The following is a 23,655-nucleotide window of genomic DNA, read 5'->3' as shown; positions in this document are numbered from 1 at the left end:
TGCCTATCTTCCTCCTGCTCACCCTCTCTCTTCCTCTCGCTACCTCCCTTAGTCACCCGAGTGATGAGAAGGAGCACAGTAGCCCTTTCCCCAGGAACATCTCTGCTGCCAGCCTGGGCAGCCTGATAACGCATCACCACAGTGCCAATCACTCCCATCAGCCAGAACCATCAGTGACCGACCCGCTCATGGGCACCGTCCACGCCCCGGGGGACACAGAAACACGCATCGACATGGAGAAGAACGAGGTACAGGTAAGTCTGGAGCATTTCTTTTCGGAAACAACTCAGTTTGATGTATCTTTCATTATCCTCACTCTGCTTCTTGTGTTGCTTTCCTATTGCAGCAGAAGGAGCCGACCTTGGTGTCCGGTATGCATCGGTCCAAATCCAAACATGAGCTGAAGCTGCTGGAGAAGATTCCTGAAAACGCTGAGGCCACTGTCGTCCTTGTGGGTGAGTTATATCAACTAAAGTCTTTAAACCCACACACACTTAAAATAGCTTATAAACTTGTATCCAGTGTCTTACTATCTGTATGTTGACTGTTACGTCCCGCCCGTCTTCCAGGCAGTGTGCACTTCCTGGAGCAGCCCACCATGGCGTTTGTGCGACTGCAGGAAGCCGTGGAGCTGGAGTCCGTCCTGGAGGTCCCCGTGCCGGTCAGGTTTCTCTTTGTTCTGCTGGGACCCGCCACCACCAGCATGGACTACCACCAGATAGGACGCTCCATCTCCACACTCATGTCTGACAAGGTGAGCAAGACGTAGACATGTGTGGGACATAGTTGTCGTTTCGATGAAAAATCCAAATTAGGTTACATAAAAGTTGTGAAATAAAATGGATTGTTGCCACATAAACGGGCAAACAGACCTGCAAGCAAGAGATTAACAAGTACAGTTTCAAAGAGAAATTGTATTTTATTGGTTACATTTGTTTGTATATGACTCACCATCCAGCAATTCCACGAGGCAGCGTACCTGGCAGACGACAGGCAGGACCTGCTGAACGCCATCAACAGTTTCCTGGACTGCAGCATCGTGCTGCCTCCTTCAGAGATGGGAGGCGACGAGCTGCTGCGCTCTGTCGCTCGCTTTCAGAGGGAGATGCTGCGCAAGAGGGAGGAGCAGGGGGTCAAGCTCGCCAAGGAGCCTAAAAGCCTTGAAGAAAAAGGTAATTTACCATAAATCTGTGGCCTTTATCAAAGGAAAATGTCAGTTGCTGTTCTATGACTTCCTGTTGTTGTGATTGATAACCTTGTCTTTCCCCCCACACAGAGGCCCTCCTCACACCCTTGAAGAAGTCTGACGACCCTTTAGAGCGCACCGGACGCCCCTTTGGCGGGCTGATACGAGACGTGCGGCGTCGTTACCCAAAGTACCTCAGTGACTTCAAGGACGCCCTGAACAGTCAGTGCATGGCTGCCGTTATCTTTATCTACTTCGCTGCTCTCTCTCCAGCCATAACGTTTGGAGGCCTCCTGGGTGAGTTGCAGGAGTCGAGTTACTGTGGATACACACTTTATTGTCTCTCGTGTCAAACCTCTTTTATGTTTTTGTCTTGATTGTTCACTCGATCTGCTGACGAGCCTTTAAACCTCTGCAGTTTCCATTACGGTGTTAATTAGTTGCGTCTGTCTGTTGCTAGGTGAGAAGACGGAGGGTCTGATTGGTGTTTCTGAGCTGATCGTGTCGACAGCGGTGCAGGGCGTGATCTTCTGTTTGCTCGGAGCGCAGCCGCTACTCATTGTGGGCTTCTCCGGCCCGCTGCTGGTCTTTGAAGAAGCCTTTTACAGTGTAAGTTGATGAATAACAACAACTGATGATGAGGGATACTATTTAAAAATCTAGTTGACCATTCAAAATTAATTTAAAAAAACATTAAAACCTTTAGGTATTGTTGAAAGTTAATGAAATAGTTCAATATTTTGGGGAATGCTCTTAAATTATTTGCATTCTTGTTTAGCTTAGCTCAGCATAAAGACTGGAAACCGATATCCCGGCTTTAACAAAATTATAAAAATCTGCATACCAGCACCTTTAAAGCTTTAATCCTGTCCAAAAGCTGTATCATAAAAGTTGTGTTTCTACTGGGGTTATGTGCCATTTCTTGGCATAACCCCATAGTGATGTTGCCAGTGACTGAGCACGGCCAAGAAGTGGGCCGGTACATAACCCTTGAAAAAACATAACTTGTCGTTTTTACTAGAAAGTGGATTTTGTTCCCATTGTAGAGTTTCCAGTCTCATTGCTAAACTAAGCTAACCAGCTACAGACATGAGAGTGGTACGGTATCAATCTTCCCATCGAACTCTGGGGAAGAGAGCAAATCATAATCTCTGCTCTGCTGCATGAAGACTGATCAGATTTGATTTGATTGCAACATGATCAAATTATAATACGATATTACTTTGTCAGAGCAAGTCAGCTCCGTTTACAGCATCAAAGAAAAGACAAAAGAGATGAGACCAGCATTAAGACATCAAGACAGGACCCAAAAATACTTCCATTCTTAAATTACAATATCAGAAGACAACATTGAGTGTGTATTTGATCTGGGATCAAGAGCTGTATTTAGTGCGGATCGACTGGTGCACAAAAGAGTTTAACCTTATTAAATATTGGGACCCAATCTCCAGTTTGATGGTAACAAAAAAAATGGATTACTGATTATGATTCAAATGTTGCTAAATCCTGATTGGTGCACAATCTCTGTGACATCACCTTTTAACAACTGATCCCACCCACCTCAAAGCAGAACACACACAACACACAAAAATAATATAAATCTGTCATCTACAGACAACAGTGTTAAAGTGTTGAACTGTCGTCTGTATATCACAAACTGCTCTTTCGCACGGACACCTCCCGTCCTGTTGATGGTTGTTGTCCGTCAGTGTTTTGTATTTTTTTATGAATCCTGTTGCAAACAATTTCTCTGTAAGGGGCCATAATCAATGAATGTACAATGAAATAACCAAGACTGGTCCCACTTTGCTAGAGCATTGTGTCTGTTCTCGTAGGACCCATCACTCATAGTAAGAAGCTGTTTGAGAACCTATGTTTTCACAAGCTTTTAATGTAAGTTTTCTTGGCTGCTGTGACGATGTTTCCAGTGTGTGAATGGAGTTTCTTGATTCTTTGTCGTCCCCAGTTCTGCAAAGCAAACGAAATGGAGTACCTGACGGGACGTGTCTGGATCGGGTTTTGGCTCATCATCATCGTGATCGTCACAGTGGCCTTCGAGGGAAGCTTCCTGGTCCGCTTTGTCTCCCGCTTCACCCAGGAGATCTTCTCCTTCCTCATCTCCCTCATCTTCATCTGCGAGACCTTCATCAAGCTTGGCAGGGTACATCTGAGACTTGACATAACAGCTCCTGGTTATAAAAAAAAGTTTTTGTTGGCCCGCTGCGTGTTCACGTCCCCGACACTAAACTGAACCGACTAATCTTTGGACAATATTCAGTTCTCTGGGTCGAAATGAGTATGTTTTTCTAACAAGTGCACCTGAAATCTTTTGTGATTGATTGGCCTTGAAAGTTAAATGGATTAAGAGTTTAACTATTATCCAGGCTTATGATTTTGGAAGGTTTGCTATTTTTAGATTTTTATGGCACCCACTCAAAAGCCGTTTGGGATAATCTTATTTTCCAGACAGTGTGGTTGTGGTAGCTAAAAGAGTGATAAACCATAATCCGTCTAAGGAAAAGTAAACGCAGCAGGTGTGCGTACATATTCTTGTGTTTATTCTGTTTTTAAATAACCTTCTGTTGTGTCTGCAGATTTTCAAGGAGCACCCGCTGAAACGTTGTTCCCTGGACAACAGCACAGTAGGGAACACCTCCATGGAAAACGTCACAGTCATGCTGAGCAACAGCACCCTGCCGGTGGTGGTCCGAGGCGAGCCCAACACCGCGCTGCTCTCCCTGGTTCTCATGGCCGGAACATTTTTCATCGCTTTCTACCTGCGCAAGTTCAAGAACAGTGCGTTCTTCCCTGGAAGGGTGAGGAGCTTTTAAGCACTTTTTAACGTCAGTCCTGCAACATCCAGCTATACATATTAACACACACATTTATTTAACCTTCCTTGAATATATACCTCATATATTGAGGATACATGTATGTTTTTGTAGATTCTTTCATCCAAGAATGTCAAAATAGGTTACAATGGAATACGAGAAAGCCTAAAACTCATTTTAGCCCATCTAAAATGCTATAGTTCATAAAACGAGCTGCTCTGGAGCTATTCGATCATGATCTTCCTTCGCAGACGGAGTTTACCCTGTTATTATGTGAAATTTACTTTTACTTTTTTTAGGAATAGTTTGACATCTTGGGAAATACTCAATTAGTTAGTTTTAGAGGTGATTTTGTTTCCGTTGGACAGAGCCAGGCTGTGTCTTCATATTTAACGGAGAGACAGAGTGGTATCATGTTTCCCCTCCTTTAAGAACTTGGCTCAAAACTTGAAATTGATTCTTGGAAGTGGAAACAAAGTGGCAAAATCTTACCGCAAGGTCTATTTAGTAGCTGCTCTGGAGCTTTTCAAACGTATCACATGATTTCCTTTCTTCTCTGTTTGTTCGATCGAAAGCTCAAGATTGTTTTGTCCACAGTCCAAGAATGAACCCTCAATTTTAAAATGCTCCAGTATGTAACTTCTATCACCTTTTGTGTGTTCAGTTGCGCAGGATTATTGGAGATTTTGGCGTCCCGATTGCAATCCTCATCATGGTCCTGGTGGATAACGCAATAAATGACACATACACACAGGTAAGGCTCAAACACCACCACTAAATCTAATGTAAAGATTCACAATTCAGAGCATGATCGTCATCTTTACCTTTCGCAATTCTTCCTGTCATCGTCCAGAAACTGAGCGTTCCTTCAGGCTTCTCCGTAACGAGTCCCTCGAAACGCGGCTGGATCATCAGTCCTCTGGGTACCAACGGTGAATTCCCCGTCTGGATGATGTTCGCATGCTGTTTGCCCGCTTTGCTGGTCTTCATCCTCATCTTCATGGAGACTCAGATCACCACGTGAGTTACAGGTCACATCACGAAAAGAATATCATCAGAATTACTCCACGTCAGAGTGTCTGAAAGTGTCAAAGCAACACGCCAGAGAGGGACAGGAAGTCAAATAAAGCTGCTAAACGCTGACACTTGTGTCTCCCGTCTGTTCGAGCTTTACGGTACAGCGCGTGTTTAATGGTGTCAGAGTTTATGATTACTTTGAACAGCTGGTATAATGTTACAGACAGACCTTCGCTAGCCAACAAACACATCTTTATTCACAGTTGTCAATAAGCAAAACAATTCAGAGGTTTCACAGTGTGAGCACATAGTCTGAGGTGGAACTAAACAACAAGGTTTCCCAGCTTTAGAGTCTGTCTGTATTGATTGAGTTTAACTGCTGTACAACCCAAAAAGCAGGGTTATTACAGGTGCTGGAAAACCTTGAAACCACTTGAATTTTAATGGGGTGCTTTCAAGGTTTGAAAAGCACTTTGGATTTCAAATGAAGTGCTCAAAACCACTTGACACTTAGGTTAAATAGAAGGCCAAGATTTTTTACCCTGATGTAGAAAGCTGTCTCGATGTTATTGTTTAAATCACAATAACATCTAATTTAATCTGCTGAAGACGTGAAACAATCAGTGTACTGTTGATACCATATGTGCTGCACATAAACAGCTGTAAGGTGCTGGAAAAGCTTGAAAAGTGCTTGAACTTGACTTTGGAGAAGGTGTAGGAAGTTCGATTTATAGACTTGCACATGATAATGTAGCACCTTTCCGCTCAAAGTCCTTTACAAATTAAAAAAAGAAAACAAACTAGTTAAAGTATTGAAATATATTTTAAAAAGTGGCTTCACGCATCTGTGAATGTGTGAATAGTAAGCTGCTGTCGTTTATCTGCTCCTGCAGCCTGATAGTGAGTAAGAAGGAGCGGATGCTGGTGAAGGGTTCTGGTTTCCATCTGGACCTGCTGCTGATCGTGGTGCTGGGCGGAAGCTCGGCTCTGTTCGGCCTGCCGTGGATGGCCGCCGCGACCGTTCGCTCCGTGACCCACGTCAACGCCCTCACTGTCATGAGCAAGGCCGTCGCCCCCGGAGACAAGCCTCGCATCCAGGAGGTGAAGGAGCAGAGGGTCACGGGGCTCCTGGTGGCCATCATGGTTGGTGGGTGTCACACACTAAAATCTCCTTACTGCTCTTTTCATTCGTAGTGAAGGTAAATTTGGCATTTTAATTTCTTGGTTCATTTCTCCCTTCAGGTATGTCCATCGTGATTGGGGACCTGCTGCGTCAGATCCCCCTGGCGGTGCTGTTTGGTATCTTCCTCTACATGGGTGTGATGTCACTGAATGGTATCCAGCTAACCGAGCGGATGATGCTGCTGCTCATGCCACCAAAGTATCACCCCGACCACACCTACGTACGCAAGGTAAGAGCAGTGTTGGTGTTTTTATCTAGAGTCAATCAAATCCTCACACTAGCTTTTGAGATCATTCTTCCAGTCATTGGATTTTGAAATGTAATGCTTTTTCCAACAACAACCATTTCCATGATTTTTTATTAAATGTCATCTTTTTTAGGAATAAAATATATTAAATTGTCTAAAAGTTCTTCAGAAAAACCTGAAAATCACCAGAAAATCTCATTGGATCAAACAAATTAATTAATTATTTAATGAATTATTCTATAAAATGTTGTAGTTTTACAGTCCAGTATCCAAAGCTTTTCAAGTTAGTGATTTAAAAAAAAAAAATCTCAAAATCTAGCTTCATAAATGACTTAAACTATAAATCAAATGATTAATCATCAAATCTTTTCAGCTCTTAACTATCTTTCCAAGATTTGAAATGACAGTAGCGATGCTTTAATTATTTACCTAAATCCTTGTTGCAACATTTGTGTCTTCATCATTGACTTGGTGTCACACTTGTGTTGGTGAGTTTTTCATTAATAGTCTCTGTTCCCTTCAGGTCCGTACGCTGCGTATGCATCTGTTCACCTGCATCCAGGTGGTGTGTTTGGCGGCTCTGTGGGCGGTCATGTCCACGCAGGCGTCTCTGGCTTTCCCCTTCGTGCTCATCCTCACCATCCCTGTCAAAATGTTCCTGCTACGCCGCATCTTCACCACCAGAGAGATTGCATGTGTAAGTTGACCACAAGAGGGCGCAGCACACTTCTTAACACCCTGCACCACTGCTGGTAGAACTGTTTGACATGTAATTAGACAACAGGAGATTATTATTACATCAATGTTAAAGTTAAAACTCTATGATTGACACAGACATTAATATTCATTTTAGAATGATATTTTATACATTTACGCTGCCATTTTGAAAAGACTTAGAGGAATATTCTGGTGCCACACAGTACCTTATAGCGCAGCTAAGGAATAAAGACATTGTAACTTGCTTTAATTCCAAAAAATATTATTTTTAATATATTATTTTATCATCTGATTTTGTATTAGGCAAACTGACTGTTCAGCTGTTTGAATTCTTTCATTGTAAAGATTAGTCGCAAGCAGGAACAGGTCAAAACGTCAAGAGTTAGTATCAGTTTATTTGTTTCTGTATCTATTTCATATTTTTATAAATTGTGCATGTTTTGCTGCAGTTTGATTATATTCATTGTATGTATTTTAAAGTTATCTTTTAATATGATTTTGACACTAGAGATTAAAAAAATGGCAATATTCACAACATCTTAACCACCATGACTTAAAAAAGTGACAACAAAGACACTGAAGCATTCTGGGAAATGTAGGAAACATTAGAAAGATACAGAAAACTGACGAGTTACTACACTTCCTAGGAACATAGTTTATCCAAGATGCCTCACATTGACATTTTCTTTTAAGAAGAGGTTTTATATAAAATGTGAAATGAGTAAATTAAATAAAGCTTAACTCGTGCTCAGACTAATGAATCCCGATGTCTCCTCTCCCTCCTCCAGCTGGATGCAGACGACGCAGAGCCGACGTTTGACGAGCGCGACTGTCACGATGAGTACTCGGAGATGCACATGCCTGTGTAACCGACGAGTAGCCCTCGCGTCGCCACCTGACTCCTCTTAGTGGACATCAAATACTGTCGATCACCGTAGCAACCATTGAGATCCGGAGTCCTTGAACTTGAAACAGAATTAGACGCCACATCACTGTGCATCTTTATTATCACACACACACACACGCGCGTACAGTATGTCAGAGGACTGTTACTTTGGTCCAACTTCAACTATTTAAGTAGCTTTTTATCAAATTGTTGGAGGCTTAACAGCGCAAAAGATTTCAATCCAACCGAGGAGATGAAACGGTCGACAGCGAGGGTTCGCTCATGATATGCTTTTTTGAAAATACATAGATATTTCAGGGGACAAGAGATTCCAAATCAAACGATGTGATCTCGAGCTCAAAATAATTGCGATGACAGTAGATAGGTTTGCAGGACTTATTAATTTTCAGCCCTGAAAGGTCGCTCTGATTCACATTGAATATGTGGAGGAAATATGGAATACATTTTTTATATTAACACACACTTGCTTTTCAAGTTTGTCGCTTTTTTCATGTTTTAAGCTCACCAAGCGCCTTATGAAGGAAATAATAAAGATATACTGAGAGGTGTTTATTTTCCTCATTCTGTCTTATTTTAGACAGCTGATCACTTTACCCGCCTCCCGAAGCTCGTAGCACTTTTTTAAAAGACACCAAATCTGAACAGTGACTGTATTTAATGTAATCATTTTAGCTTCTTAGCATCCTCTTAAATCCTTTAAACCTTAAGTTTGCTTCTTGAACGACCACCTGTGAGTGATTTTTAGCCTGTCCTTCTTTAACATGCTTTTTTTTGTACTCAAATGCAGCAGTTTAGATGACAGTTGGGATTTTATGTCGAACTCTGTCCCTGCAGTGAGTTCAGATCACCAGCAGAGGGAGATCTTGCAGGACTGTGGTCATTTACCAAAAACAAACAAGAACACCTAACTTTCTCTTTACGCTAATGACTTGACATCATGTTTCTGATTGACACAGTGGCATCCTAAATATACTCTAAATGTCTCCACTTACAAGATTTAGGGCACTAATGTATTAATGTAGAGTATTTTTCACGTGGTGTGTTTGATGGAATCACTGTAATTTATTGGTTTGTCCAAGTGCCAGAAGTCTTGTGTAAATAGCTTAGTGATCAGAACAATAAGCTGCAGTTCAGCCATCTCACATCTCCCGACGAAGGAGTTTCAGACGAAACTTACGACATTTCAGAGAAAAACATTCCGTCATAAGTTTGCTTTGTTTTGGCGTCGACTAATTTAAACATTTCACCTGCGCTCATGTGAACTCGGTCAACCAATTTTCCACACAAGCTGTGTAGACAATCTCAATATTCATGCATTACTGAGAGGGAAGGTTTTTAAAGAATATTTGTGTGTGTTTTGTTTTATGTCATGTTGTATCAGTGTGACATGGATTGGTTAAAGCTTTGACTGTGTCAAATAACTTAAATTTTCAGTCCTCTGTTACTCTCAAGTGTGTGTTTCCGACACTACTTTTCCCTCTGAACTGTCCCATGTCAGCCCGACTGCCGCTGGGATCTTGTGCCTGTTGTTGTCACAAAGGTGCACAAAATCTCAAGTGCCTGTGGGACCACGAAGTGATCAGCTACAAGTGTTTGTTGTTTGTGAGGAAGGCACACGTGTTACAATAGTTTGCACTTTTGAGACGCTCGTAAATCAAACATCTCTCCATTATTTATCAGCTGCAATATGAGGCATTATTGCTGTTTCTGAAGAGTTATTTGTCACAAAACTTTTTTTCTTTTTTTTAAAAAGTACACTTAAAACACATTTGGCTGCATCATGGTAAATGAAGGATATGTTAATGAGAAGTAGGCAGTGTCAGTTTTATGTCTGTGTCTGTGGATGGTGTGAAGTTGGTCTGTGTATGCCAAAGTATCTGTCGTGAAATGTTGATTTGATTTGTTGTTCCGTTTCAAAAGCAATTCAAAGTCCGAGAGGCTTTTGCTGATGTTCCCGTGTACATTAAAGGTTGAAATATTGATGACAAATAAAAGTTATTTTCTATTTATCCTGGCTGTTCTCTCGTGTTGTCTAAGTCTCTGAGGTGCTGAAAGTGTGAAATATAATGCATGCCAGATACACGTAACCTACAAGGATTGATTTTTATTTTGTTCATGTGCTGTTTGCTTTAATTGAGTGTTTTGGTGCTTTATATCCAGGTGCAGGTGAAGTTAGTTATTGTACTGTTGAATAAAAGTCCATGATGGGGGGCTTTTACGCATTTTACCTCATAATATGCCCGTGTGCAGCAGAGATGATGACATGGACTCTAGGCACAATTGAGTCGCATACACAGGGACTTGAGACTGAGATTGACTCAAGATTTGGGACTTTTTTATAATATTTTTGGTCCATTAATGCCTGTCCAGCTGAATGTCATTCCCTCCCTTCTTACCGTTTTTTCACAGTGCACTGCAACAGACTGTTTAAAGTGATAACATACCAAACTGTTTGCTAATATATGAAGAAGTGATGATAAAAGTACACAGTTTGAATTCTGACATGCGGCAGATGATAAACTGCTCATTACTATCACAAGAGTCTTGATTTGGACTTCTGACCAAAGACTTGAGACTTGATTTGAAACTTGATTTTGACTCTGGTTCAAAAACTTGAGACTTGATTTGGACACAAGCTCAGAGACTTGAGACTTGGTTTGAACACTAGCTCAGAGACTTGAGACTTGATTTGGACACAAGCTCAGAGACTTGAGACTTGATTTGGACACTAGCTCAGAGACCTGAGACTTGATTTGAACACTAGCTCAGAGACTTGAGACTTGATTTGGACACAAGCTCAGAGACTTGAGACTTGATTTGGACACTAGCTCAGAGACTTGAGACTTGATTTGGACACTAGCTCAGAGACTTGAGACTTGGTTTGGACACTAGCTCAGAGAGTTGAGACTTGATTTGGACACTAGCTCAGAGACTTGAGACTTGATTTGGACACTAGCTCAGAGACTTGAGACTTGATTTGGACACTAGCTCAGAGACTTGAGACTTGGTTTGGACACTAGCTCAGAGACTTGAGACTTGATTTGGACACTAGCTCAGAGACTTGAGACTTGATTTGGACACTAGCTCAGAGACTTGAGACTTGATTTGGACACTAGCTCAGAGAGTTGAGACTTGATTTGGACACTAGCTCAGACTTGAGACTTGATTTGGACACTAGCTCAGAGACTTGAGACTTGGTTTGGACACTAGCTCAGAGACTTGAGACTTGGTTTAGACACTAGCTCAGAGACTTGAGACTTGATTTGGACTTGATTTTGACTCTGGTTCAAAGACTTGAGACTTGATTTTAACTCTAGTTCAAAGACTTGAGACTTGTTTTAGACACTAGCTCAAAGACTTGAGACTTGATTTGGACTTTCCCCCAAAGACTTGAGACTTGACTCAAGACTTGATTTTGACTCTGGTTCAAAGACTTGAGACTTGATTTTAACTCTGGTTGAAAGACTTGAGACTTGATTTAGACACTAGCTCAGAGAGTTGAGACTTGATTTAGACACTAGCTCAGAGACTTGAGACTTGATTTAGACACTAGTTCAGAGACTTGAGACTTGATTTAGACACTAGCTCAGAGAGTTGAGACTTGATTTAGACACTAGCTCAGAGACTTGAGACTTGATTTAGACACTAGCTCAGAGACTTGAGACTTGATTTAGACACTAGCTCAGAGACTTGAGACTTGATTTAGACACTAGCTCAGAGACTTGAGACTTGATTTAGACACTAGCTCAGAGAGTTGAGACTTGATTTAGACACTAGCTCAGAGAGTTGAGACTTGATTTAGACACTAGCTCAGAGAGTTGAGACTTGATTTGGACACTAGCTCAAAGACTTGAGACTTGACTCAAGGCTTGATTTTGACTCTGGTTCAAAGACTTGAGACTTGATTTGGAATTGCAAAAAAGGCTCGCGAGCATGTCTGGACTGTGCTGCATTTAGAAAACCATTCTGCACAGAACACAGAACTGAGTAAAGAAACACAGGACAGTAAAAAGTAAAAACACACCTGCTCTAGATTTCTGTTCTTTTGTAGCTAGTTTCTCTTGTGTTTTGTGACTGGAAACATTTCTGCATTTGGTTATTTTTTTCACTATTTACTATTTTATTTGTCATGAAAATGCTTTATATTCTTTCATTTAATCTTATTTGCATGTGTTTTCTACGTAAGTGGCAGTGCATTAAGCTCTCGGGCCGACATGCTAAAGTTCTGTTCTTTGTTTCCAGAGTGTTTTCTTCGGGGGAAAGAGGGCTGGATGTTCTTTCCTGTTCAGGGACACAGAGTGGGTGGACCTCTGCATTCCCCCCTCACACCCACTGTTACAGACACAGGGAAGAAGATGGCTGCGCTATTGTTGCTGCTCTTCAGTGTTGGAGCTTTGTTTTTTTCCTCTAATGCACAGGAGGCTTACAGCAAACTTCCTGAAACCTACAGGAAAGGAGTGGATCTGGCCCTGGAGAAGCTCAGCTCTCACGCTGGAATCCAGCACCATTTTCTCTTCCTCAGAAGTGTCACAAAGTCAGACATTGAGGTACAGTATGTCTGCTTCTCTGAGTCAGTGTTTCTCACTCATGATTGGGTGATTTCCTGTGAGTAAAACCCTCAAGAAAAGATCTAATCACCAAAGAATGTGGGAATTTTATCAGAGAAACCCCCTCAGAGCTAATCCCCCTCTTTGTCTTTCTCCTCAGCCTGGTTTTGATGTGACCTACATCTACCACCATTTCTACCTTAAAGCCACCAAGTGCCAAAAAGGAACTGTTGACGCCACGGCGTGTCAGTTCAGGAACGATAGAGTAAGTTTAGTGCGATTTACTGACCGCAGAAATGTTAAACTCGAGGGCGACTGCCTGCTCTAACTCGCCTGTGCTGGGTTTTTTTGTTTGTGTGCATTCATGCAGCCGCTGATCGACTGCGCCGTCTGTTACAAAACATTTAGAGGAGAGATTGAACAGGAGCCCAAACCGTATGTTCACTGTGTCCACAAACCGGCCCTTACAGAGGTCAGTCTGTTCACTGGAAGGTCACTTTGTTAGTGACAAAACCCCACCTGCAATATCACTTCATGAGATTGTTTAATTTTTTTCATTTGTCCATTTCTGTTGTTGTTCTGAATGGCAGGAGATGAAGGCGGGCAGAGTCGATCACTGCAACACAATGGGCTACAGCAGCGGAGCTCCAACTCTTCTGGCATCAACAGGGACAAAGTGAATACTTGGACTCATTTAGTATCTACTTTTTGAAGCTTTTTTTTTCAGTATTGAAGCAGATTACTCATTTGTCGTTAATGCCATCACAACCTCTTAAGCATTATTTCAATAGTATTGTCATTTTTTATTACATTTGAGGGAGTTTTTTTTGTTTACTTCCATGTAGATATGAGATATACTTCCGAGATATGACTTTGTGTAACAAAACTCAATAAAGTTTCATTTGGTGTGCACTGTTATTATGAATGCGCTACTTTGACCTAATTTCAAAGGAGAAGGCCGGCATGTTCCGTATTTTGTATTGTTAAGCTGCAAAGATGAATCGACTAGTTGTCAGCTATGAAGTGCCAAATATGGAACAAGCTCTGCATGTGGTGGCATTGCTGTTGAGGAGAGGTTGGGGATGGGGAGGCCCATCATTTTGGAAGCATTGTTTGTTCCAGCTAGCCTAAATTATTAGTAGCTTACAGAAACATTGCATGCAATAGTCCACCTTCTCTTCCCCTCTCCCTTTTTCCCCTTTTCTCTCTCAAACGCTTCAGTCAGTCTCTGTCCTTCTCTCTGCAGACAAATGTGCTACTACAAGTTGGTGGTTCGTGTGCCGGTCCGACTGGTTGATACATGGTGTGGATCTGTTCACTCACACTAGACACAAATGCCTATTTTGTATTGCCTAAGTTATATTTTATAATGCTACAAATGATATCCAACTAGGAGAAAAATGGCCTGAAAAGTCAGAAGTTAGAACGGAAGTACAGAGAGGCGTTGCTATGGAGAGGATACACCATCTCTTGCCTCGTCTCACTGGTAGTCAAGTCATTTTGTTATTCTGAATAAGAACATAAAGCCCTAAAGAATCCCAATAGGGCAAACTTTATGAATAGGTGAATGCATGGGGTATATGTGGGTATTTTTGGAAACTTTCCCCTTTTTCTGTCCTTTTTTTTCCCTCACTCGAGGATACAAAATCAGTTGAGTTTTGCTTCTGTTGCAATTTGTTGAATTTGTTGACCCCTATTTTGGCTCAAAATGACTGGACTATGGTGTGAACTGGCAGGTTTCAGAAAGCTGCCGACCTGCTCATCGCAAGTAGTCGCAAGTTGCAATTCGACTCGTGGTGAATCTTTGGCCTGAACTGGGCTTCAAGTCTCCACTGATGACCGAAGAGCTTCGTCCCGGAAAGCCCCGCCTCGTTTAAACCCCTGCTTGTGGCCCTTTGGAGGGGCCCGACCCCTAGATTTAAAAAACCACTATCAAACTACTGAACTCTTTACAAAGTAGGTCAAACAAGCTCCACCTCAACTGGCTACAAAAGTAAAAAGAATGCACCATCAGCACTCGGATAAACAGTTTAATGAACCATCCTGTCATGCATATTCAAAGAAAACCTGCAGTTCTTCCAAGTGACCTACTTTCTCTTTACGCAACAACACGGGAGCCCATGAGCCAATAGAGTTCATTCCCCCCCTGATCACCCCTGACCTTTATGTCTGTCCTGGGGCCAAAGTCTTTTCATGGCGTGTCAGGTTGGTTTCCAGGAATTGGATTACTAACCTAAGTCTCTATTGTAATAGTGTTTCGGGATATGAGAGTAATTCCACTTTCTGGCAAGCAGTAACTTCTGTGAAAACTTCCCCATTGAAAATGTGTTTTGTTATGACAGGCTTGAATCTGTTTCCCCTGGCGAGTTACAGGAACTTGGACATAGAAAGTAAACAGTCAGTGCAGCAAGCCTGTTGAGGGTGACTGTGTTAAGTCCCACTTGTTACTCATACAGCCATAATAGGATTTGTTTTCCCTGTGAGTATTGATCCCACAGAGCGAGGAGGGAGTTTACCCCCTGAGCCACACTGCTCTCCTCACACGTTCAGAGGAAGATGGCTGCTGCTGGGTTGCTGTTGCTGCTTTGTGTCGGAGCTGTGCTGTGCTCTGCCGGGGCCCAGGATGCTTATAATGGGCTGTCTGAGGACTACAAGAAAGGAGTGGATCTGGCGGTAGAGCAGCTCAACACCCACGCTGGGGTGCACCACCATTTTCGCTTCCTGAGAAGTCTGGAGAAGTCAGATATCGAGGTAAAGCTGGAGTTTAAGATTTGATTTTTGAGGGAATGAAAATATCAAATCAAAAACTAAACAGACCCACATTTAACCGTAATAAGTGCTGCTTTCAGTTCCCTTTACTTCTTGAAGGGTTTGTCTCACTCACGCTGCCTTCAGGGACTTCTGGATCCCACATGTGCTTCAAATCAAGTGCACCGTGAACGGTCAAATCTCAACATGTTTTCAGCGGGGCTGTTTGATTTCACAAAAAAAAAAGAGAGAGAGAGAGAAATGAGAGGTGTGTCTTTGTCGGAATAATTCAACATCCTTCAACTTTCTACTCTGACTGTGAATTGGCAGCAATTATGTTTTGGTATGTAATCCGTTAATAAGCAATGAAGACAAATATGAGCTGGTATCAAAAACACAAAGTATTACTTGTAGGAAGTTGTAACAAAATAGTTTCTTTTTTAAAAAAAATAGATGTGAAAAAGGGATTTCACATCTATTGGGAAAAATGGATGAATAGACGGGAACTGAAAGAACTTTATTCTCTATTCAGACCAAAAGACTCGACTGAGTTAACTACTATATCACAGCATCGTGAAGAGCTGTCCAACACTTTGGTTCACGATAAAAAATCAAATTGACAATTTAGTACAGACATCCATGATCGTCAGAGGTGGAATCCTTGAAGACTTTGGTGATCACTTGAATGCATCATTTCAGCAAGTGGCCAAAAATGACATTAATGACATTTGCGTTCAAGAAACAAATCTGTAATTATGATGTAAATGAGAGGTACACTCTGCATAAGCTTCCTGGGTGAATTTTGTTTCAGATTTTATTTAATTCTGTGATTTCAACCCTTTTTTTATGTTTCAAAGATTCACATCTGTCCTGCTGCAGCTCTAATCCGATTGCAATCAAATATGTTTTTGCTTCAATATGACGAATGAATCTATAAAGGAGGTTTCCCAGACTTTATTTTGCTTCTTTGTAGCTCGTATTAAAATGACCTTTTGCTCTCTTGCAGTCTGGATTCGGTGTGAGATACCTCTACCACCACTTTTACCTGAAACCCACCAGGTGTGCCAAAGGAACGAACGCGTCCAGCCCTCAGACGTGCCCCTTCAGGAATGACAGGGTGAGTGAATTTCAAAAGGAGAAGCATTCGTTTCAAATCAGTGATCGGCATCCTCATGATTAGTTTGTTTTGTTTGAATGACTTCACAGCCACTGATGGACTGCGCAGTTTGCTACAAAACAGCAGCAGAGCAGATAGAGTCGAGACCCAAGCCGTACGTTCACTGCATCCAGAAACCCAGACTCACAGAGGTATTGTTCATGTATTTATCTCCTATCTGAATGATTCTGTGCAAAGCTTTTAGCCTTTTAGGATATACACTTTAAAGCCCCTATGAGTAGTTTTTTATGTGATTATAAATATCAAATTGTTCTGAAATAAGGTGACCGAGCAGGGAACACTTCCAGTTCTATACTCAATACGACATTAAAATATCCAACGTGATTATTCTATAAAATAAATAATGGGGACAATTCCCATTTCTTGACAGTTCCATGGCCTTCGGCGCCCATTCTTACAGTATTTGTTGTAAAGAAAAAACAAAGAAACAGGGACTGTCTGGGGACAGCCCCAGGCAGGGACCGTCCCCGGAAAATCACTCTACTCTGATGAAATGCAGCAGGTTTTCAATTTAAAACATATCATTTTTGTGGCTTTCTGACCTTCATCGGGGCGGTGGCTGCCTGAAGGAGTTTCTACATTCCCGCCCGTAATTTAACTGAAGGCTGATCAACATCACTTCGGTCAGAGGACCTCTGCCAATTTGAAACAATAAAAGTCAGACTAAATTTCTGATGAATTGCCTCAAGTGATTTGAGTTACCGTCGGATGTTTTCTGAAGACTACAAAAATGAAAACCTGGGGGTGTGGAGTTAGACAGTGATCTTACCACACCTCTATGGCCTGCTCTTCATCTGTTCGCATTCACCGCCACTAGGTTGTGTCTAGACGGTAACCCAAGATAAGAGAAAGTCTCACAACATGATTACGGTTAAGTGGTAGGCAAGGTTAGGCATCGTACACACTTTTTTGAGTTTTTGCAAATCTAATGACCATTTAGACACGACCACCTGAAACTTATGCATCTGTTCTAGTTGAACTAAGAAGTTCAGAGTTCCCAGTAGGCAGCGGGTTTGGACAAGGAAAAAGAATGATATATCTGGTTCTTTCATTTTAAAAAGAGTTAATAGTGAACCTAACAATCTTCTCTAAAAACTCTAAAAGAGTGCGATGCTAAATTGGTGGAGTAAAAATATAATCCAGTGGACTATATTTTCCGTTTTTTCTCAATGTTGGACTTAAAGTTCTCCAATATCTCTCAATGTCCTCCTCTCTCAATGACCTTCATAATTTACACTAAATGTGCGGCAACTGGATACATCTTTATTTTCTTATTTCTATTTTATAAGAAAGTTAAAATTGGTGCAGTGTGTTGCTTCCCTACACACAAATGATGCATGAACAGACATCTTAATGCGTTTACTCTCTTGTTTCAGGAAATGAGAACAACCAGGCTGGAGCACTGCAAAAAGATGAATTACAACAGTGGAGCTCCTACGCTGTTGGCTGTGTCAACTGGCTAAAATGAAGAATACCAGAAATTACATGCTTCATAACATACGGAGACTCTGCACCTGTTGCATGCTTACTTCACTGCAGTGAGGTGACTTTGACGTGCCAGCGCTCATTATCATTTCCCGCACATTTCTCACCCAGGCTTCGCTTATAATATGAAAATAGAAAAGCAGCAAATCTCCAAATTAAATTAAAGTGTGTTTGTCATGTTTGCCAACAATAATGCTGGTCACTCAACCTCACTATTAGCTCCTCTCTGATGTGATAAATAAGTTCCTTCTTTGCTTGTAAAATCACTGTATAACAAATGTCACTGTGTAATAAAAAAAAAAAAGAGAAAGAAAAAAGTGTTGGCAGTTATCTGTGCTTTGTGTTTGAGATCCAGATTTATATCTGGGTTGGGTTACTCATCGTGGACATCCACCCAACCTGTTCCTGCAGGAATGCGCCAGTCAAGGAAACAACAATTATAACACCGTGAGAAAAATACTCATCATCACATAAACACACTGATTTATTGACATTTTTATTTGATGGTGTGAATAATAGCAAGGCTGACACTTCACTTCTGTCCAAAGTATCTGTGAGACTGTGAGTCTTTGGCAGTTGGAGCCTGTGAGTTATTTTCCACTATAAAGCCAACTGTACTGTATCAACATGCAGGGCCGCCCATTAGGAGGGGAAAAGGGCCCAGACATCAGGGGGGCCCATGTAGGTCAGCAATAATCATTTTTATCTTAAATAAAAGCAATGATAACTAAGTTTTATATTGTAACAACATGAATACAATCAGGGCGGCACGGTGCTGTGGTGGTTAGCACTGTCGCCTCACAGCAAGAGGGTTCCTTGTTCCGGGTTCGAATCCCGGCCCTTCGGTGTGGAGTTTGCATGCTCTGCCAGTGTCTGCGTCTTCTCCGGGTTCTCTGGCTTCCTCCCACAGTCCAAAGACTTGCATGTGTTAGGTTCATGGATGACTCTATATCGTCAGTAGATGTGAATGGTTGTTTGTCTCTGCTTGTCTCTATGTGCCCTGCACACTGGCGTCCTGGATCTGCTTCAGCTATTCCAAATATTCAACACAGTACCATGCCCATAGACTGTAAAACACCGACCATCACGGCCCGAATCCTCCCGCTGCTCCAGATCAGCATCTAGTGTATGTGTCATCAATAGCAGGCTGTACTACAAGTCATGGTGCAAGTGCTGCTGTTTAATTACCATAACAGAGCTAACGTTAACACGGTGTGTTCCTAAACCATCTGTTAGTGCAGTTGATCAAAGAGCAAACCATCAATTCACTTATGGAAACACCACCAAACGAAAGACCGCAGTCCAGGTCGAGATGAAGGAGTTGTAATCCTGGCGACTAGCCTCCGCGGAGAAGTACCGCGTCCCTAATCATTATTAATTATGCTGTGAAAACGGCCTTTTTAACATGGGGCTCAATGAGAAACTGCTCTATTATTCAAACTAATCCTAGTGGACACTCAGAGAACTGCAGTTTCTGGCACTTCCCAATTGGATCAACCAGGAAGTCGCTGTGATGGGGGCTTGGAATCAATCCATCTGGTGTAGTCATGTTACTCAAACACTGTACTTAAGTACAAATAAACAGACTAAAATGTACTTTAGTAAAAGTTGAAGTATTACATTAACCTTTCTACTTGAGGGAGTTGGGCAACCCCTGAAATATGATTGGCCACCCCAGGTGTCACCCCAGTCAGAGACCTGTGGGGTAACAGGGTCTAGCTTATATAGAGTGCATATATTGGTCTCATAAGAAACTAAATGATCTAAGGAATCCATTGGTACCAACCACCTCATGCTAGCTTGTCTGGAAAGAAAATGAAAGAATGCTCCAAAGTTATGTTGACTAAATGCTGGTGAGAAAAAAACTGGCATGGCCTTTTTCAAAGGGGTCCCTTGACCTTGGTCTCTATGGGTGCCATGAGTCTCCCTCTTACAGACATGCCCACTTTATGATAATGCAGACAGTTTGGGGCAAAAAAAAACAGGCCGTTTTTCTCATGCAGCAGAATTGTGTTATATTGGCCTATTCTAAAATAGTGTATCTGAATATTTCTGCATACTGGGGTCAGTTAAAGCTTCGATGTCATAAATTGGGTCTGAATAGAAAACTGAGAATCTTAAGGCTTCAATGAGCCCAATTTCATTGTAGTGAGAGCATCTTATGTATAAAATAGTTTTCATGAATGAAATTTTTGAAAGCCAGTTTCTCGTGTTTCGAGGGACACAAAGGAGGTGACGGACTGCCATGAATCATTATTAGAGCCAGTTATCTCAGATAACTATTTTAAATTGGACCATGGGTGGCGAATGTCCGGCTCAGCCTCTCAGTGGTAGCCTCTCCCGTATCCATTTTGGGTGTGAAGAAGGGGCTGCCTGCTCTGACTGGTTCTGATTACTCTCACACTATTGATTACGCTTCATTCAGGGGGAAAAACAGCCATGTGACTGTAACATGTGACACATCCCAGTGTGGAAATATAGCGGAGTAGAAAGTATAGACACTAAATCTACTTAAGTAAAGTACAGCACAGATACATGAAAAACGTAAGTACAGTAACAAAGTATTTTTTACTTTCCGCTTTAACTAAAGTAAGGTTTAGAAAGGTTTTGACTTTACTTGCAATGAGGTATTTCTAGACTCGGGTACTTCTATTCTAATAGAAAATGTAGAAACCTCAGTGTGTCTCAGTGTCTTGATAGGAACTTGGATGACATGGTGCATGCATGGCAGAACATGGGAAGTGAAAGGGAGACATTAATGGTCTTTCATGTAAAAGAAAAAAGATGTCAAATAAAAAGCTCTATTACATGATCACACCTTTCCCTAAAGGAGTGTTGACAAAAAATAAGATGTAAAAAAAAGTTGGCTCGGTAAACTGAGAAAGGCTTTCACACGCCATCACCCTGATGCAGCATGTAATTATGATAACCTCTTCATATCAAGCTTGTGCATGTTTATTACTTATCTTGGGTAATAAAAAATGACTAGTGGTTACCACGTATGGGTAGGGCTCCTGGAGCACTTTCTTGTGCATATTAGAAATGGTAGCTATAATAAATTGATATCTAAACAAATTTCAACATGTGTGTCCCCCTTTCTCTTCAAGGACGTATCCATTTGTCAAACATGTTACCCTTCAAAGATTACGGTTTGTTATGTAAAAAATCTAAACCCTGCATTCACTTGGATATTGAAGTTTCACTATTATAAATTTCTGACCAGCCACAACTTTCCAGATGCATATATTTCATTAGGTTGGCCTTTCTTTAGGAGTGGCAGCTGCACCCTATGCCAACACAGTAGATCGGCCCCTGCACACCCCCCACCCCCCACCCCACCCCCAGACTTGCAGGCCAGCCAAATACACTGTTGCCCTGGAAACTTTAGTCCAGCCTTGTGCACAGAGCATGGGAAGTGGAGGGAGACAATAAGGCCTTTTTTGTAACTTAAAAAAAAAAAGAGTTGTTACATAATCACAGCTCTATGTTAAGGGACTGGGCAATAAAATAGCACATCCTGCTCAGGTGTGAGTAGACTTGGGGTTTAGATTAGTGAACAATTTCGTCAGCACTGTCCATATGTCACCATAAACAATCAGCAATAGAATCGCCTCTATGGTAAAAGTAAGGGGTACCTGCAGGTACCACTTTCAGTCAGTCATCGTTTTCAGTAAAAGGAATACATTTTGAGAATGCCCTGCCAACGGAAAAACACAAACTGATCTGATGTAGTTTAATGAAAAGGTAGAACATTGGCTAAGACAAAGGTACACACAGACAGAGGAAAAGATAGACTGCAGAAACCTGCAAAGCAAACATTTAAATTGATTTTAATGTGGTGTAAATATTGTCATTTTTCTATGATCATGTTGCATGTATGAGAATGTCACTATTTATCTATTATGTGCACAAAAAATATATTTTTCAAAAGAAAAAATCCCAACCAAGAACAGGGGTTACAGATTAGACTAGAAATCCTATGTGTAATACATCTGTTTCATGTTATTTTAACCTGTTACAATGTTTTTCATTGTCCCTGACAAATAAACTAATAAATCTTTTTTTTTTAACACTACATCCTTTCAGACGTAGTCTGTAGCTACTGATTAGTTAATTAATGTGTCAATCACTGATTTGTATAAGACATATTAAACATGTGTATTCTTTCATATCCATCTAATGTCACAAAAACCAAAACTCAGATCAGGAACATTCAGTTCTTATGAGATAAAGAGGGATATGGCGCTCCCCTTTCTGCCCCCTCCCTTCTCGCTGCAGCCCCAGCCTATAAAACTTGAGTGAATTTCACATCTTGCACTTCACTCCTCTTCCTCTGCTTGCAGTCTGACTGAGTTGGGACATTCAACCCTGTAAGTACTCTATACTTTTATACTGATGGATGGATTCATACATTTCTCTGCAGAGTACGTTAATGCACAAAGGAGTTTTTGCAGTTTACTGTTAAATCTGTGCTGTTGATATTAAGTTGATAATTGTTGCATCAGACTGACACCTTGTGTTTTCAATGCGTTTTCGGCGTTTTGGGATTTTGATATAGCAAAGATTTTCTTCTTTTTGCAGAATAATGAGCAGGAACTACATCTCCAAAAATGATGAGCTCCGCAGAGGAGACTACCTGATGTCCAACAACAGGCAGTGGAAGGCTGTCTTCCAGGTGAGTAACTCAGAATATTTGTGCACTGCAGACACTTATTAGGATACATGATGATCCAGCAAATGCAAAATTAAAATCCCCAAACCCTGCTTGGTTCAAGTAGTTCAAGCGGGAACATTTAGTTCTCATCAGCAAAAGAGGGGCATTACACTTTCATTCAGAAATGCACATTATGATATCAGTCAAATATCTCTGTTTCCGTCTGCAGGATGATGGCAACTTTGTCATCTATGGCTGGACCGCTAAGTGGGCTTCAGACACTCATGGATCAGATGTTTTCCGCCTGTGCATGCAGGAAGACTGCAACCTGGTCATGTACAACAAGAATGATGAACCCAGGTGGCAGACAAACTCCTCCAAGGGTAACTGCAACATGTGTCGTCTTCACCTGAGCGATGAGGGCAAATTGGTGTTGACCAAAGAATGTGATGAGATTTGGACCTCTGATATTTCCAGGGGTCTGAAGTGATCCGGTTTATGTCAGATTGAGTTACCAGTAAACCTGCCATCAGTGACCAAATAAAAACATTTTTTACCATGCATATTTTATTTATCTGATCAATGTGTGCGTCTGCATCTCAGCTCAATGAATTATTTGAGACAAGAAAAGGTTTAACATTATAAATAGTTACACTGGTATTTTTAAAGTAAATGTAGCAATTTAGAAATAAGTGAAAGTACTAGCATCAAAATAGACTTAAAGTAGTCTACCAAAAGTAAAAGTACTCATTAGGCAGAATAAATTCTGAATGATATATATTATATTACTGGATTAGAACTATTGATGCATGAATGTGTTCATCACCTTTTCACAGCTGGTAAGGCTGGAGCTCATTTTAAATACTTTATATACTTCTACTACTATAGTAGTACTACTATAGGTGGTTTAATCTATAGTTAAATGTCATAAATGTATTAGTCCATGTATATTTTTA

The 23,655-nt window shown here is 41.3% G+C and overlaps 4 protein-coding genes across 4 annotated transcripts in view; all 4 read left to right on the top strand.

The window, feature by feature from the left end:
- slc4a2b (solute carrier family 4 member 2b) overlaps positions 1-8,204 on the top strand; it is a 31,349-nt gene extending 23,145 nt beyond the window's left edge. Inside the window, exons 11-24 of the mRNA XM_083935771.1 lie at positions 53-254; positions 347-455; positions 570-754; positions 959-1,172; positions 1,277-1,483; positions 1,647-1,795; positions 3,153-3,347; positions 3,781-4,002; positions 4,682-4,771; positions 4,871-5,037; positions 5,928-6,181; positions 6,277-6,446; positions 6,988-7,161; positions 7,970-8,204. Of these exons, the coding sequence (XP_083791897.1) occupies positions 53-254; positions 347-455; positions 570-754; positions 959-1,172; positions 1,277-1,483; positions 1,647-1,795; positions 3,153-3,347; positions 3,781-4,002; positions 4,682-4,771; positions 4,871-5,037; positions 5,928-6,181; positions 6,277-6,446; positions 6,988-7,161; positions 7,970-8,050 (2,419 nt within the window). The 3' untranslated portion in view covers positions 8,051-8,204. The remainder of the gene's footprint in view (positions 1-52; positions 255-346; positions 456-569; positions 755-958; positions 1,173-1,276; positions 1,484-1,646; positions 1,796-3,152; positions 3,348-3,780; positions 4,003-4,681; positions 4,772-4,870; positions 5,038-5,927; positions 6,182-6,276; positions 6,447-6,987; positions 7,162-7,969) is intronic.
- A 4,178-nt stretch (positions 8,205-12,382) lies between these two features.
- Positions 12,383-13,547, top strand: LOC310963169 (uncharacterized protein). Its single transcript, XM_083935854.1, has 4 exons — positions 12,383-12,635; positions 12,796-12,900; positions 13,006-13,107; positions 13,226-13,547. Exons 1-4 carry the CDS (start codon positions 12,444-12,446, stop codon positions 13,313-13,315), a joined length of 489 nt encoding a protein of 162 aa, XP_083791980.1. The 5' UTR covers positions 12,383-12,443; the 3' UTR covers positions 13,316-13,547.
- A 1,347-nt stretch (positions 13,548-14,894) lies between these two features.
- Positions 14,895-18,336, top strand: LOC310963607 (uncharacterized protein). The gene is made up of 4 exons (XM_083936485.1): positions 14,895-15,386; positions 16,390-16,500; positions 16,590-16,691; positions 17,937-18,336. The coding sequence occupies exons 1-4, from the start codon at positions 15,192-15,194 to the stop codon at positions 18,021-18,023; spliced, it is 495 nt and encodes a 164-aa protein (XP_083792611.1). The 5' UTR covers positions 14,895-15,191; the 3' UTR covers positions 18,024-18,336.
- A 4,014-nt stretch (positions 18,337-22,350) lies between these two features.
- LOC310963637 (B-type lectin plumieribetin-like) lies at positions 22,351-23,260 on the top strand. Its single transcript, XM_083936525.1, has 3 exons — positions 22,351-22,415; positions 22,627-22,720; positions 22,929-23,260. Exons 2-3 carry the CDS (start codon positions 22,631-22,633, stop codon positions 23,187-23,189), a joined length of 351 nt encoding a protein of 116 aa, XP_083792651.1. The 5' UTR covers positions 22,351-22,415; positions 22,627-22,630; the 3' UTR covers positions 23,190-23,260.
- Positions 23,261-23,655: the final 395 nt, after the last annotated feature.

The sequence above is a fragment of the Echiichthys vipera genome, assembly GCF_963691815.1.
Source record: "Echiichthys vipera genome assembly, chromosome: 21".
Lineage (NCBI taxonomy): Eukaryota > Metazoa > Chordata > Actinopteri > Perciformes > Trachinidae > Echiichthys > Echiichthys vipera.
This window is presented reverse-complemented; position numbering and strand designations above follow the sequence as displayed.